The sequence below is a fragment of the Mustela nigripes genome, chromosome 14, assembly GCF_022355385.1.
Source record: "Mustela nigripes isolate SB6536 chromosome 14, MUSNIG.SB6536, whole genome shotgun sequence".
Classification (NCBI taxonomy): Eukaryota; Metazoa; Chordata; class Mammalia; order Carnivora; family Mustelidae; genus Mustela; species Mustela nigripes.
In genome coordinates, this window is record NC_081570.1 from 97,569,935 (window position 1) to 97,586,528 (window position 16,594).

The 16,594-nt window shown below is 39.5% G+C and overlaps 1 protein-coding gene across 2 annotated transcripts in view; it reads right to left on the reverse strand.

The window, feature by feature from the left end:
• The window catches only part of PTPN22 (protein tyrosine phosphatase non-receptor type 22), a 58,315-nt gene that overhangs the window by 34,558 nt on the left and 7,163 nt on the right, over positions 1-16,594 (reverse strand). For both annotated transcript variants that reach the window (XM_059375789.1, XM_059375788.1), the window contains exons 2-11: positions 8,982-9,090; positions 8,787-8,863; positions 8,529-8,624; positions 8,077-8,115; positions 6,039-6,110; positions 5,859-5,918; positions 5,112-5,254; positions 4,511-4,577; positions 3,597-3,674; positions 574-660 (exon numbers count right to left, since the gene is read on the reverse strand). In XM_059375789.1, the coding sequence (XP_059231772.1) occupies positions 574-660; positions 3,597-3,674; positions 4,511-4,577; positions 5,112-5,254; positions 5,859-5,918; positions 6,039-6,110; positions 8,077-8,115; positions 8,529-8,624; positions 8,787-8,863; positions 8,982-9,090 (828 nt within the window). The remainder of the gene's footprint in view (positions 1-573; positions 661-3,596; positions 3,675-4,510; positions 4,578-5,111; positions 5,255-5,858; positions 5,919-6,038; positions 6,111-8,076; positions 8,116-8,528; positions 8,625-8,786; positions 8,864-8,981; positions 9,091-16,594) is intronic.

Consider the following 16,594-nt stretch of genomic DNA (forward strand, 5'->3'; position numbering starts at 1 on the left):
GTGACTTCACAGTTAGTATTTGATTTATCAATTTTTGTGATGCAATCAAAATAGCATATCTAAGAATACTCAATATTTCTTAACTGGACTTTGGTTAAATCATAATCATTTTTAAACTGAAGACCCTCAGCTAAAAATCCCTCTGCATATTCTAAAATATTCCCAAAATTTGATGAGACATATGCAATCAAAACGAGGCTAAAGAAACCTGAAAAATTATATCAGTTTTCAACTATGATTTCACTTTGTAACTATCACTCTCACTTTTAACTCACCACATAGCTATTAGACCTGGGAACAGAATAGACACTTGCCCTGTCACTCACTCCTATTTTTTCTAAATTTAGCTGAAAATAGTATACAATAGGTTAACCAAAAGATTCATTTTCTGAGTTGAAGTACTTCAATTAATCAGTCCTTCTCCACAGGAGATTTGCAGTATAACCCCATGTGCCCCTGACACTCCAATTCAGTTTTGGCAATAAATCATTGGTCCTATAATTGATCTGTGACCCCGTGACCAAAATAAAACATGAAAAAAAAAAAAGACAAAATGTCAAGTTTAATGTTTACCTCTGTTCCCGAGTGTTGATCCCTAATAACTTCCATCTGTCTCTTAAATAGTTCTAATACAGCCTTGTAGACCAGCTCATACTGTTCCTGAAGAGCATCACAAACCGAAATAAATGAAAACAAACAAGAAACTTGGTGAACCACAGAACCAGAGTTCAGGAGTGTGAACATCAGTCAAACCCTAGTACAGCAGACCTGAAAAGATCATCAACCGTAGTTTCATTATAATGCCCTTACGTTTGCGAAGCCCATTTTGGATTGCAAAGCACTTGCAGCCTACTAGAAATAGCTAAATATTTGATCTTCTACCTTTAAATATATAAGGGCCTTCCAGCATGTTTTCTGTTCCGACCCCACTTTCTCACTTATCTTCCCCCGCACCATCATCCCTCCAATTTCGTTTTCCTGGCTCACATTTTAAACGTTTTATTTGATTCTGGATGCATTTTTGGTCAGGCACCTTCATCTTTTCTGGGAAAAGGGAGGTATATTGTGGTCAATGGGTAGATACAGAGCTTCAGTTATATTCTTCACTTGACCCTGACAATTTATCTCTAACGCAGGTAGGCTATTATGCCTGTTTACACTTCGTACAAGGTTGTTCAGCCATAATTTCCAGACTTGGATTCGAACCCGGGTCTTCTGACTCTTAGTTTAATATACCTAGATCAAGCTGCTGATGTGCTCTCCTAGCAAAGACACCAAAAATAAGTAGATCACCCAAGATAGTCTGGAAATTTGTGCCTGTGAAAGCAGGCACAAATGAGAAATGACACTGCCACACTTAAAGTATCCGTGCAGGTGGGGGTGGGGTTCTGCCATGTGACCTCCTCTAGCACTTGATTTTGGAGCTACTTTTCATCTGAAAGAGCCTCAATGGGGTTTCCCTGGCACTTCACACAATACAAATAAAGCACAACTTTTGCCAATTATAATTTTAGCAGGAGTGTGCATCACCCCACACATCTGTTGGTACATTCTCCCATTTTTTTAAGAAAAGGTAAGTCAGACAGGAAGTGATCAGCTGGTTACAGTGCTATTTCCTGGTGAGAGCGGTGTCAGAAAAAGCAGTGACTACTGGTAAGGGATTTGTTCAGCTAGTTGTTGATAATGTTGATTAACATATGAAAGCTAACCAGAAATCGTTTCCTCTGTCTTCCGACCTTTAAGAGGAGGCCGGAAATGGACTTTCTCTGAAATGAAGTAGGGTTTTATTGACTGATTCATACTACAATGTAATATTAGACAACTAGGTGGCATACTTCCTGGGGTCTTTAGACATTTATATGGATTAACCTGCTTTTAAGTCTGGTGCAACTAATCCAGCCAACGCTTTTACTTCACAGAAACTTTTTCCTTCAGGTTGAATATAGAAAACACCTACAGTCGACACATGAAAAAAAAATTTTTTTCCACTAGCTATTAGTGGAAAACCTACGTGGGCCAAACAGAAGGCTTATATTACAATAGCTCTTCATTTTTTCCCTTCAATTCACAAATGTCAGATGAAAATATCTAAACTGCCACTGTCAGTTATTTTACCTCCAAGTCTATGTGCAAGTTCATTTGTAAGTGCTTTTAACACTTCAGGGTCTTACCACTTAAGCAGTAGAAGGTAGTTCCAACAAATTCTGTAAAAATGTCTGTTACTTCTATCAACAAATGCTTGGTGAATGAATGATTGGGTGAAAGCTAAACTCCATCTTAAAGATGGAGACCATTGTTTTTAGAAATGTGGGTAAAATTACTGGTGTAGAAATCTGGGTGAAATTAATATTATAGAGAGTGAGAGTTCTGTCCTGAAGTGTTTCATCTAGAAGGTGGAACTTCAGCGGGAGAGGAGAGAACAAAGCAGGAGAAGAGCATTCCTAACAGTGAATGAGGGTGGGCACTTTGGGGTAGATGAAAATGTTGTGATAGATATGTAACCTTATTATAGTATGGTTATAATCATGGTTTTTAAAATATGCATACAATAAGGATCAGGAGAGACTACAAAACAATAGTAATTGTGGCTATCTCTAGGTGACAGGAGTATGGTTGTTTTTATTTTTAATTTTCTTCAAGTCAAAAAAATGAGTATACAGACTGACTGCACTCTCAGGATTCTGTTACCACTTCCTGAAGCAGAAATAACAAATCTCTGGGGCGCCTGGGTGGCTGAGTAGGTTAAAGCCTCTGCCTTCGGCTCAGGTCATGATTCCAGGGTCCTGGGATCCAACCAGGTTCTGGGATCCACTCGGGTTCTGGGATCCACTCGGGTTCTCTGCTTAGCAGGGAGTCTGCCTCCCCCTCTCTCTTTGCCTGCCTCTCTGCCTACTTGTGATCTCTGTCTGTCAAATAAATAAATAAATAAATAAATAAATCTTTTTTAAAAAAGAAATAACAAATCTCTGATTTTTCTACAGTTTCAGAAGTGAATTACTGTTACAAAACTTCAAGTTGGGACGCCTGGGTGGCTCAGTTGGTTAAGCAGCTGCCTTCGGCTCAGGTCATGATCCCAGCGTCCTGGGATCGAGTCCCACATCGGGCTCCTTGCTCAGCAGGGAGCCTGCTTCTCCCTCTGCCTCTGCCTGCCATTGCCATTCTGTCTGCCTGTGCTTGCTCTCTCCCTCTCTCTCTCTCTGATAAATAAATAAAAAAAAAAAATTAAAAAAAAAAAAAACAAAAAAAAAAACAAAAAAAAACCTTCAAGTTAACCTGACCTAACTCCTTCTTTCTAATAAATCAAACAGCTTGTGAAATTTTTCAACATCCTTTATAACAAATATTACAATAGTTTCTTAATATTTTCTGCATAGACAGTAAAACACGAGGAATGAGAGGAATTTAACCCAAGGGAAGGGATACAGGGAAAAAAATGATCTATTCAGAGTTTGAGGAAATGCAAATGGGCTAGTGCTCCTAAGAGGAAATTGGTAGTATAGCTAGGCAGTCAGCTGTTTTGGGTTACCTTACTATTGAACAGAGAGATATAGCAAGACTGAGGCACATGTTATGATCCATTCACCGTAGTTGCATACCTGAGTTTGAACAAATGAAGGTCTTTGTGTTCGCATTTCCTGGATCAAACTAAAAACACTGAAGTTCTCTGGAAGTATCTATCAAATAAAAGGGAAAAAAGATCTTACTCCTTTGTTCCTCTGCTTTGTTAATAAATTATTATTTTATTTATTTAATATTTAATAAATCATTACTATTATTGACAAGACTGGTCTTGTCACTCCCATGATATCTGCTCTCCTAACAGAAGATAATATCAAAAAAAAAGAATGTGTTTTTAAAATGAATGAGGTTTCTCATCACCTGCATCATGATTTAGAGCCTGGTATTTTCCCCAGAAAAGATTGAAGAAACTCTCGGGCATGATTTCGCATGGGGTCATCAAATGTCTGAAGTTAATAATATAATGAGGGAGAAGGTTCAGATGAGGAAGCATGAGAATTTTATGGAATAAAAGAAATTGGCAGATAGATTTCAAGCCTGTGTTTCAAAGTTCCCACTTCCTATTAGACTTTTAAAAATGACTTAGAGATTGGAACACAAAATTTGTGATAGATAGAGCCCATCTACTAAAGTAGTTTGGATAAAGGAAGGGAAGTTAGGGCAGTGATTCTCAAACTACAGCATGCCTTAGAAGCACCAGGAGAGCTTGCTGGTACCCCGCCCCATAGTTTCTGCTTCAATCCATCCAAGGCCCCGCCCAAGGTTTTGCATTTCTAACAAGTTCTCAGGTGATGCCAATGCTGCTTACCTGGGAACCAACTTTGAGAACCACCAACCTAGGGCCTAATTTAAGCATCTGACAAAGTGGGTCCACAGTGAATATTCTAGAAAATATGAGTCATGGAGATAGATGTTTGGAAGAACCAAACAATTCCTAGGTCTGAAAGTAGCAAGTTAAGTAGACGGGAAGTGCCTGTGGAGAGAAACTCACCCCATCTTTTAGCAACATCCAGGTGTAATCAATAGCACAGATAACACCAGTCCTTCCACAGCCGGCACTGAAATGAAAGATCACAGGAGCACATACAGTTGCAGAGGGTGGGTCATTGACAGTAGCTGGGAAATGTCACCAGCAGATTGGGGAAGAAGAAACCTAGAGGCAATGAAATGTTCCAAAGCACCCCCCTTTTCCCAGAGCATGTTTGTCAGTTGCCATATGCCCACATGAACCTCAGGACAGATCTTCGGTGACTTCTCAACAAGAGTCTCTAGATCTGCACTGTTCCCAAATAACTTGTCAGAAAATATTAATTTAATTAATTCAATTGATTTGAATTTATTGTGATTTGGTTGAATTTATTATGATTTGGTTTTGCTATGGACCTTGCCCTTTCAATCACTCTCATTTCTAAGCTCTGTTCCTTTCTCATCAACTGGAAAAAATGAGACTAGGATCAGGAGCCTACATCCTACATGCTTGTACCCCCTTGAATTCCAACAGAGTCTGTCTTCCTTCAGGTATAGCAGGAGTCCTGGTCACACTGTGACATTTGGTTTGTTTGGGGTGGAAGATTCATAGACCAGCATCTTACCTGCAGTGAATGCATATGGGAACACTGACATCCTCTTGGTAAGAACGTACATCCCAGATGAGCTCAAGAATAGGGTCTATGGATGAAGGCACATCATGGTCTGGCCAATTCTTGTAATGAAACTGGTAGATAGTTCGAGTTTCCTATAAAAAAGAAGTAGCCAGAATAAAAAGAGAGTTCAGCGTCAGGACCCCACTTCATTCTACCACAAGATTATTCTGACTTCCTAAGTAGCATCTCTGTCCTGTTGGCGATTTATGCTGCTTTCTTCTCTACAGGCTCTAGGGCCACGTGCCTTCTGAGAACAATTAAAAGTGATTTCAGGTAACTGACTATTGGTCTGTCTCTATCCGCCCCACTCACAAGAGGAGGTAGATATTAAGATAGTCCAAACCAGAGCTTCCCAACTGGTGTGCTTCACCAGTTCAAGTGGGTCACAGTCATGCTGATATAGTAAACCCCTTTGCCATAGAGAGACTGGGCAACATGAGCTCTCAAGGTGGTTCCCAGCCTCTATTCACCACATAGCCTCTACTCGTCCTACAAATATTATCATTTTATAAGCGTGCCATGGTGTGTAATAGATTGGGGAGTTGGGATTACATCAAAGGTCTCTTTTGCAAATGAAGATTTATCAAGAACCTCAAGGGCCCCACCACTCCTGCTGTCTTGTGGCCAGCCCAAGTCACATACATATGTATTTGCCACCGTGAGCTCTTGAGGTTACCACTCAAGGTCTATACTTACACTATTGAACTTGGCTTTTAGAGTCCTGATTATGTAATTCGATTTTCTATTTTCAGCTTCCTAAGAAGTAAATTCAAATATTAGTTATTTCAAAGACTAATGATCAAAAACTAGTCTCTATAAAGTAGACTCTGTATGGAGCATCTGCTCAGCCATAATGGAAACAGGAATCATACTCACACAGGATATGGAGAAAGGGCCAACTCGCCGCGGTAGCTCTCCTGGCTCAGTCCAGTAGCGCTCACACTTTTTCTGTTGCACAAAGCAAAATGTCATGACTCCCCTCCAGATATTCTAGTCTCTTCTGGGTAACAAAATCCACTTCCTCATTCAGAAGCAAATTCACAAATTCAGCTCTGTGTCCTTTAACTTAGGTTAGGACCATCCCCAACGTCATGGTCTGGAATCTTCAAGGATGGGAAAAACACTAAAGGATATATCAATTTCAGACTTCCTAGAAGTCTGAAGAAGTAGAAATAGGAATCTGACCTTTTCAGTACAGTAGTCCCACCTTACCCACAGCTTTATTTTCCATGGTTTTAGTTACCCATGGTCAACCATGGTCTTTCAGTTACCTATAGTTCAGGATGTATTGTTGGAAGATCAGTAGTAGCCTAACCCTATGTGGCAACACTTAGGTCATTCCCCTCACTTCATCTCATCATGTAGACATCTGATCATCTTACATCATCATCATGAGAAGGGTGCGTACAGTACAATAACATATTTTGAGGAAGAAAGAGATCACATTCACCTAACTTATACCATATTGTTATAATTGTTCTATTTTAGTATTGTTGTTGTTAACTCCTTCTGTGCCTATTCACAAATTAAACTTTACCATAGGCATGTATGCATAGAAAAAAACATAGTGCATATAGAGTTTGGAATTATCCTCATGTCAGTTGTCCACTCCAGGCGTCTTGAGTATATCCCACATGAATAAGGGGGACTACTGTATTTCAAAGGGATTAACAGAGATCATGTCTACTAAAGCAAAGCTGTACAAGCCAAGGGAAAGCTTCTTTTTTTTTTTTTTTTTTGTTAAAGATTTTATTTATTTGAGAGCGGGTACAGGAGGAAATGGGGAGAGGCAGAGGGAGAGGGACAAGCAGACTCCCCAGTAAGCAGGGAGCCCAACTGAACTCTGCAGGGGCTTGATTCCAGAACCCTGAGATAGTGACCTGAGCCAACGGCAGATGGTTAACCAACTGAGCCACGCAGGCACCCCCGAAAGCTTGGTTTTAACTGGAATTATGAATATCAACAGGAGGTAAGAAGTGCTATTCAATAGAAACATAATGTGAGCTACCCAGGCAGTTTTAAGTTTTCTAATAGCCACATTCAAAATTGAAAAAAAAAAAGATTAGTTTTAATAATCCATCTTAGCCAGTATATTAAAAAAATGTAATCAATAGAAAATAGATATTCAATATTTGACTTTTGTCTCGGTCTTCAAACCCAGTGTGTATTTTATATTGACAGCACATATCAATATCTTAAATTACCATCGGGAACATTTTATTTCCATATAGAGCTCATCAAGTGTATGGTTGGAAAAGATTCATATACCCAAGTTGTTCCAGACACTGAATTGGAAAACCGAGTTTTTAAACTTAAACTCACTAAAATAAAAGGAAATAAAATTGAGTTCCCTGAAACTAGCCATGTTTCAAGGGCTCGATAGTCACATGTGGCCAGTGGGTGTCATGTTAGACAACATGGGGTTAGAAGGGCTGACTGCCAGTTAAAGTTGCCTGATTTATTAATAAAAGTAGGAAAATGGTTACTTTAAAAGCACATCTTATCTTGGGGTGCCTGGGTGGCTCAGTGGGTTAAGCCTCTGCCTTCAGGTCAGGTCATGATGTCAGGGTCCTGGGATCGAGCCCCGCATCAGGCTCTCTGCTCAGTGGGGAGCCTGTTTCCCCCACCCCTCTGGCCACCTCTCTGCCTACTTCTGATCTCTCTCTCTCTCTCTGTCAAATAAATAAATAAAATCTTTTTAAAAAGCATATCTTATCTTTATTTTAAAATAGAGTCTACTGGGAAAGTGGACAAAAGGAGTTCTTAGGTGTGAAAAGGGAGTCACTTGGTGTTCTCAAACTGACAGTTAATAAGATGAGGATAATTTTTAAGTAGGCACAATTAAGGAAAGTTCTGTGACCAACTTCCCCCCTTCTCTTTCCTTTATCTTTAGGTCCACCAGAAAGCGACTCACCTTCCCCATCTCAAACTCCATGCATGCCATAACAATGACCTGGGGGGATGAAATTGATAGAGCATTGATGTGGTTAGAAAGAGCAGTTAACACATGGGTTCCAGGATTATCGTTTTTTTCCTGTTTTGTTTTTTAACCCCCCAAAAGAACTCTTGGTAAATGATAAAATGTCACTCTTGCCCTTCCTTCTGTCCTTACTTCCCCTTTTCCTATTCAAATCAGTAAATTCTTATTAACAAATGAACCTGTCAAGATATGAACTTTCATTTCCTTGAATACAGGTGACATTGTGATTTTAACAAAAATATGCCTGAACCCTGAAGTTCTAGCGACTTGGACCCAAAAGGCACCGATTCTAATGCAGAGGAAACCTCAGTCCCATATCCTAGCACCCTGCCCCCTCCATCTCTAACAACTACGGAAGAGAGTAACAGAAGCAACTCTGTCCTTACCAGGACGCTGTATTCCCAGACCATCCTCCAGAAGTCCAGGAGAGTTGTAGACAAGGGTCCCTGGGTGGCAATATAACCCTTGGGTCCATAAACTCCCTAAAGGGGAACAGAAATTATATAGGATGACTATGAATAGTATCTTCTTCTTCTTCTTGTCTAGTATCCTCTCCACCTTTTTTTTTTAGGTACCTAGAGAAATATGGTCTAGTACCTCAACCCCTTGTTTAGGTACTAGAGAACTATGAATGCAGGGTGTACCTTAATGAAGTTGGCATTGATGTAGTCGGAATCTTCATCCGAGGTTATCAGGGACAGCTCTACTCGGCTGTGATCATCTATAATACAAAAGACAGAGCCAGGATAACTAAAAGGGCTTAGTCAGAGGGCTTACTGTAAGTCAGGATCTAGCATTGTGAACAGCAGATGATTTTTATAGGGAGAAACAAAACTTACAGGGCAAGATATCTTTATATCTGTTTTTCTTGATATTCGTGGGCATCTCAGCCACAGTGGTGGGATAGGTTTTGTCTGCCTTGTACTTGGTGGATTGTCTTTTCAGCTTCTGTAATAAAATTCCAAAAGTTAAATCCTCCTAGGGCACAGAGGGAAGAAGCTATCTCTAGACAGCTTTTCTTCTCTTCTGCCCAAACAGTCCACTTTTGCAACTGGTAACCTCTTCTAGAAGTACCTCCAGTTCAGGACAGAGCCCCAGAGCATAAGGCCAGCAGACTTCAATTTGGAGAAGTGAAAAGATCACACTTACAGCAGCTGAGCCACAAATAACTAAAACCTAGAGGTGAAACTAGCAAATATTTTAAAAGCCAATGTCTTTTTGAAAACGAACTATATGTTCCACACAAACATCAGCCACTAGAAGCTTACCTTCTTTACAGCTACCACAGGACTATTTTAAGTAGAAATGGAACTTAAGCCAAATAAAATATCTCTATATCTAGCAAAATTTCAAAGATTTCAGTCCTGAAAGCAGTCTTCGTATATATATATATATATATATATATATATATATGACCTAAATGGCAAGCCTACCCCTCAACCAAGCAATGTTTAAATGGTATCAAATTCTGTTGGTAGAATGTGATCTGGACCAGGCTGGGACTGGCATAATATGGTTCAACAAGATTTCTCAAGATGGTGAAGTAACTCCATGAAACTATTCCCATTTTCCAATATTCTACTATAGACCAGAATTTCACGTCAGAGAAAATCATTGTCCCTCTTTAGCTCCTTAGGAAACAACCAGGTCCTAGATGTTGTTGAACTCCCTTATCATTTAAAGAAACCAATTTTAGGGGCACCTGGGTGGCTCAGTGGGTTAAGCCTCTGCCTTCGGCTCACATCATGATCCCAGGGTCCTGGGATCGAGCCCCGCATCGGGCTCTCTGCTCAGCAGGGAGCCTGCTTCCTCCTCTCTCTGCCTGCCTCTCTGCCTACTTGTGATCTCTGTCTGTCAAATAAATACGTAAAATCTTTAAAAAAAAAAAAAAGAAAGAAAGAAAGAAAGAAACCGATTTTAATAGAACTGACCTTTGTGAAGCCTTACTCAATCTGAGAAAGAAAAGGGGGAAACATCTGTGATAGCTGACACATATTTGTTGAACTGAACTACGGAAAATAATTTTCAGTATCTATCCACTATTTAATGGTGCCTCAATCACGTGAAGAGCATTGACTACTTCCTATAGGTCCAATTCCGCAGGATCTACTCCGTCTTCATCTCTTTTAACTTCCTTTTTGAAATCTCCTCCTCCCTTGGCCCTTACTAGTCTACTTGATCTTGGTTGTCCTCCTTCTTCTCTACCTTCTCACTCAGGGACACCACATCCTCTTAGAGAAGGCCTACCAATGGGAGGGTTTAAAATTCATTTACCTGATTCAAATCAATTATAGTTCCAACCCCAATGGGAGAACTCTCAAATTTCTATACAGAGATTCGATTACCAAGTTCTAGTCCTAAATTCCTGGCCATGTCCTAGACCTTTCCACTTCGGCATCTTATTAGAGTCTCAGACTCCACACACTTCAAACTAAAATGAGCATCGTTCCCACTGTCAGTGACACCGGCATTATTTTTATCCCGGGCAACTACAGACTGGAAACCGAGAGTCACTTGGGGTTCCCCACTCCTGACAATCCCCACCTCTAACTGGGTCGGCAAGGTCACCTGATTCTTCCCATGCAGTATCTTGTGTCGACCTTCCTTCCTGTGTCTACCACAGGTCCATTCGTTCAGACCCTCTACCTTAAAACTTGAACCAGCCCAGTTGCTTCTTAACTCACCTTCACACTTTTCCGTTTCCTCATGAAAAGTCATTAAGGGACAATCATGCCAAATTAATCTTAATAAAAAATTGCTTTCCTTATCTCTTTCATGCCTAAGACAACTTCAATGAATCCCCCTTGCTACTGGGAAAGAGCCCAGACTGTTTAGCCAAGTACTTGAGATTCTCCCCAGTTGGACCCCGAGCAAATTTTCCCATATTCCCCACCGCCCTACCATTGTAAGGTGTCTTAAGACTGACTTCCCAGGAGACACAATATGTGCCCCATAAATGTTTAATAAATGCAGGAATAGATAAATGCAGGAAATAGGAATAAGCAAATGACTTCAGGTACCTAAAAATCATTTTATGAAATTTTTAAAGATTATGTTTAAAGTTTTGAGTAAACTCTACTCCCAGTGTGGGGCTCAAACTCACAACCCCAAGACCAAGAGTTGCATGTTGCCCTGACTGAGCCAGCCAGGTGCCCCAGGTACCAAAAATTCCTAACCCGGACCTAGGCTGTGGTTCTGAGGGATCCTAGCTCTCTGATTACATGCATTTCCCTGCAATGATCTCACTGTCTACACATATCCTTGTTTAGCCAAATTAACAGGCTTGCTTTCAGTCTATGTGAACACTTAACCAGAAAAATATATTTAAGAATATTAGAAAAAAATGTATTTAAGATTATCTACCAAAACAAGAAATATTTTCCTAAAAAAAAAAAAAAAAAAAAGATTGACTTCTAGTTTCTTTTAAGATTATACAAATTGAAGGGCACCTGGGCAACTCAGTCAGTTAAGCATTCAACTCCTGATTTCGGCTCTGGTTATGATCTCAGAGTCATGAGATCAAGCCCCGTGTCGGGTTCTGTGGGGAGCCTTCTTAAAATTTTCTCTCTCCCTCCCGTTCTGTTCCTCTTTGCTCTGCATGTGCAACCACCCTTTCTCTCTCTAAAAAGAAAAACAAACAAAAAAAAGATTATGTTATATGTAGTATCATTACTTTAAGATAACGACTTTCCTTTTCTTTCTCATAAATGTATATCTGCTACTGCTTTTGCATTTCTTAGCAAAGTTTATGATCTATTTTGTTCCAGGGGATAAAATGATAAAGAGAAATAAGGAAATAGAGAAAGAACTTTCTTTGAGCAACTGGCAACAAGAAAAAATAAAAAAGGGGCGTGTTACCTATTGTTGCTTAGTTGCTATGCTTCATACAGTGTTTTCACATAATTAGGATGTGTGTCTAACTGTAGGAATTTACTTAAGGACATTTATAATTACATCATTTAAAAAACATGGGTGGGGCATTAAACATCTGCCTTCAGTTTGGGTCATGATCCCAGGGTTCTGGGATTGAGCCCCGCATTGGGCTTCCACTGAGCAGGAGGCCTGCTTCTCCCTCATCCACTCCCCCTGCTTGTGTTCCCTCTCTTGCTGTCTCTCTCCCTCTGTCAAATAAGTAAATAAAATCTTTAAAAAAAAAAAAAATGGGTGAGGGAGGGAGAGCGTAAAACCAAGGTACGATGACAGAGAGATTTAAAAATGTCATAGAAAATAGAAATTTCCTCCAATAAATCATCCCAATCCATCATTAGATTTCAAGATCAGCTCTGGATAACTTGATGAAAAGCTGGGGTCATGAGATGTTTGTTAGCTGGGAGTTCTTAACACCAAGAATTCCAAATATCTAGAATTTAATTAAATGGACACTTTCCAAATAATACATAATCGCTAAATTATTATACCACCTCAGAGTATAGGAATGTAAGCATTTTCCAGCTGAGGATGACAAAGGGGACAGATAGCCAGTACCTTCTTAGTTGCTGGACCACAAAGACCAGCGTATTCTTCTAATGACCATTTTTTCTGTTTCTAGAGGTAGATCAGACACAGGCGACCTATTACAGAGCAGGTGTACGGTCATTTCTTAAATTCTAGTTTCTGACTATGGTTTGAGTTGCTGTGGATTTTCAGGATTAGATTTAGGGGGAGAGATGCTGAACTGGTAACAATACAGTCTATTTTCATCACAAGAGGGATGCAAGTGGGCTAGTTTGAGAGTTTAACTAAGGACATGCCACAGGCACATGGGAGACTATTAAAGAGTTCCACTCAAGTTACACTGATTTTTCAGCTGTCTCCACTCTTATGAACCTTTGGAATGATCACTTTTTATGTTGCCATTCATTCCAGGGCTGCTGAAAAGCTGTCAAGTCCCAGAACTGTTCCTCTTAGAAATCTCTAGAAAGGAGCCTGGCACATACTCCTTGTTACACTGTTTCTACTTGTTTGCTTTGCTTTGCTTGCTTGTCCAGTGCTTTCTGAGAATGCTATATGCAAAAAGCCCTTTTTGTAAGATACACCTCTATTAATTTGGTAAAATGATAAAGATTGTGTGTGTGTGTGTGTGTGTGTGTGTGTGTGTGTGTGTGTATGCATGCATGTGCTTGTAAACCTGTGATTGTTTAGCAGCCTCGACTGCCCCCTTCCACAGTGGAACAGGATGGCTTTTTCTCCCCTACTCCTTCCTCCTCCTGGAGTCATCCTGCTGGATGACCAGGGTGATGTACTTTTAGCAAAACATCACATAGGAAATGCCGATGGAATTGTTCATTTGGGAAGTGTGAAACGTTTTGTTTTGTTTTGTTTTGTTTTTAGATATCTTACCATGAGCTCAGATCACTGTGAAGGACTTTTTTTTTTTAATTCCCCTTCTGTCCCTACCAGACCTGCAGGCTCCAACACCCCAAGAGAGAACAAAACAGAGCAGAATTAGGACAGAATCATGGATACACCTCACAGAAAAGAAGGAGCTTTGAGATTAGACAGCAAAAGTGCCTAAAAGAGAAATCAGAGCCATGGCAGTGAGTTGGGGGTTGAGGGAATAAGGATAGGTCAAAGGGGGAAGGTATTTCTCAGACAAGCACAAGGTATGAGGATGCACATTCACTAGAGGGGGCACGAATGAGAGAAATCAGAGGCAAAATTGCTAAGGGAATAAGAAAAAGGGCCAGCATCCCTCCTGGCCCCGATCAGTTGGAATGTATGACAAACCAGATTCGGTGTATTCTTGATATGCTAATAATAGTACCTGCATTTGGTTTATGGTCTATACTATCCTTTTCCTTTCAAGACAGGTCTGGCCATAAAAATAGAAATCAGGACAGTCATCAGCATGTTCTTCTCATTGACTAGTAAGTTAATTACTCATAAATGGATTAAGGTCACTCCCAAAAGAGGATAGAAAGAAAAAGAAAGCCCAAGACCATAATATCTTTGCCTTGGAGAACTACATCATTGTACAGAAGACCTTGCATAAGTTACATTTAGGAGTGGGAGAAATCAAATTTGCCCCCACCCCCACCCCCGTGCTAGATGAGAGAGGGAGATCAGGTCAGGCTGTTTCTGGAGCTTCTTAAGGTAGTCAGTCCTTTAATGCCTACAACTACAAGTCAGTATGATCTATTCCAGTCCTCTAGTCTGGCTCCAACTAGCCGGCCAAACAAATGAGAATTGGCTTTCAGTCCAATAGTCAGGTAAGTGAGTAGGTGAGTAAGCAAGAGCCCTAAATGGGGTGAGTAAACCAAGAAGTTCAACTTGTTAGATACTTACAATGTGAGGCGATGACAAGACATGTGTTTTGTTTTGTTTTGTTTTTAAATCCTGTGAATAACTGAAAAATGTGGGACTGGATGGTCCCTAGTTGAGAGGCTGGGGATGGAGTTGAGAAGAATTTGCTTTCAAAGGGATGTAATATATTTATCGTGATGGTAGCAGAAAAAAAAATTCAGCTTCATGTACACAAAAGTCAAGAAATCCTGATAAGTGTGTTCAAATTCAAGTGATAGGCTCTATTGCATAAATATGAGTCATTTCAATTGCATGGATGTTTGTGCACTGGCTACGTAGGACTTACTGTGGTCATGACTGCCCTGTTAGTATTGTTACTGTAAATAAATAATAGAGCTAGGATCCATCTAGATCTTCTCTGTGGAGCTAATAAAACATACCATGCCTTCTCTTGTCTGTCTTGATAGGTCTCCAGAAGTTGCTACACTACCGGTCTGACTTCTAGTGTATTATAACCCAACATTACCATGGCCTTCACGACTGGGTATATTCTTTTAGGGCTCATTGAATCCTCGATATTTAATAAATATGTCTTTGTATTTGATAAGTGCAGTGTTTACTTTTTATATAAAAATACCTCATCCCAAAGAAACATAAAAATCACCCTCCCTCCATTTCTCTTTTTGCTTTTTCTTGTTTAGATGGACTCAAGCAACACTAAAGGAAAATTTTAAATATAGATTTCTTAAATAAAAAGTAATGCATATTCATTGAAGAAATTTTAGAATACCGAGAAGCAAAACAAAATTATAAAAATTACCTAGGATCCCACACTACCCAGAGTTAATCATTCCTAATATTTTATATTACATGCCAATCCTTTATCTATGTGTGTAATAAAGATAGGATCACACTGCATATAGGGATTTGCAACTTGCTTTTCTTACTTATGAATTTCCGTTCTACATTTTTAGTGATGACAGTATTCCATTCTGTAGGGTGTAACATAAATTATTTAGTCTATTCTTTCATTTTATTACACATTAAAGGTGCTTCAATCTTCCTAAACAATAGTTCCAAACAATATTATTCTTTTAATTAAATTATTTTATTTTATTTATTTGACAGACTGAGATCACAAGTAGGCAGAGAGGCAGGCAGAGAGAGGGGGAAGCAGGCTCCCTGCTGAGCAGAGAGCCCGACGTGGGGCTCGATCCCAGGATCCTGAGATTATGACCTGAGCCAAAGGCAGAGGCTTAACCCACTGAGCCACCCAGGCACTGCTCTAAACAATATTATTATAGGTAGCCAAAACCTATACAAATGCCTTTCATTATTTTCTTTAGATAAATTCTTGAGAATGGTCAAAGAATTTGCCCACTATAAAGGTTTTAGATCCATATTATCATTTATATATATATTTATATATCAGAAATGGTATACAGATTTTGCCTCCAGAAACATTACAAAAGCAATGTATGAAACTGCATGTTTCTCTGAACTCTGACCAACATTAGGATTATAATATTATAAGTATTAAGGCCATCTGGTAGCTTAAATGTTGTTGTTGGTATTTTTGTTATTTATACTTCTATTTGGAGTTTCTTCACTCCAAAACATTCTTTAGAAGGAAGAAGATACACCATAATCAAATTACCCTATCTACATGAAACCGTGTTCATATTTCTGTAATCCCATCCAGTCTTTGTTCAAATACATATAGCTCATATATGTACATTGAGTGCAATTCTTGACATTTGCTAAGCTTTCACTTTTTATACACAATTCATACTTTTACACATATCTTCTTTTAAAAAATTATTTTACTTATTTATTTGACACAGAGAGAGAGAGAGAGAGAGAGAGAGAGAGAGGGAGAGAAAGGGTGCAAGCAGGAAGAGTGGCACACAGAGGGAGAATCAGGCTCCCTGCTCAGCAGGGAACCCAATGCAGGACTTGATCCCAGGACCCTGGGATCGTGACCTGAGCTAAAAGCAGACGTTTAACCCACTGAGCCACCTAGGTTTCCCTTACACATGTTTTCTAAATGAAGACACTTCAACTGCCTCCAATGTAGAAAAGTATATCAGAGGAGTTTTATACAAAATTGACCAGCATGTAATATACATAACCAAGTCTTGACCCATATTTCATACAACGACTGTAATATACATAACCAAGTCTTGACCCATATTTCATACAACGACTG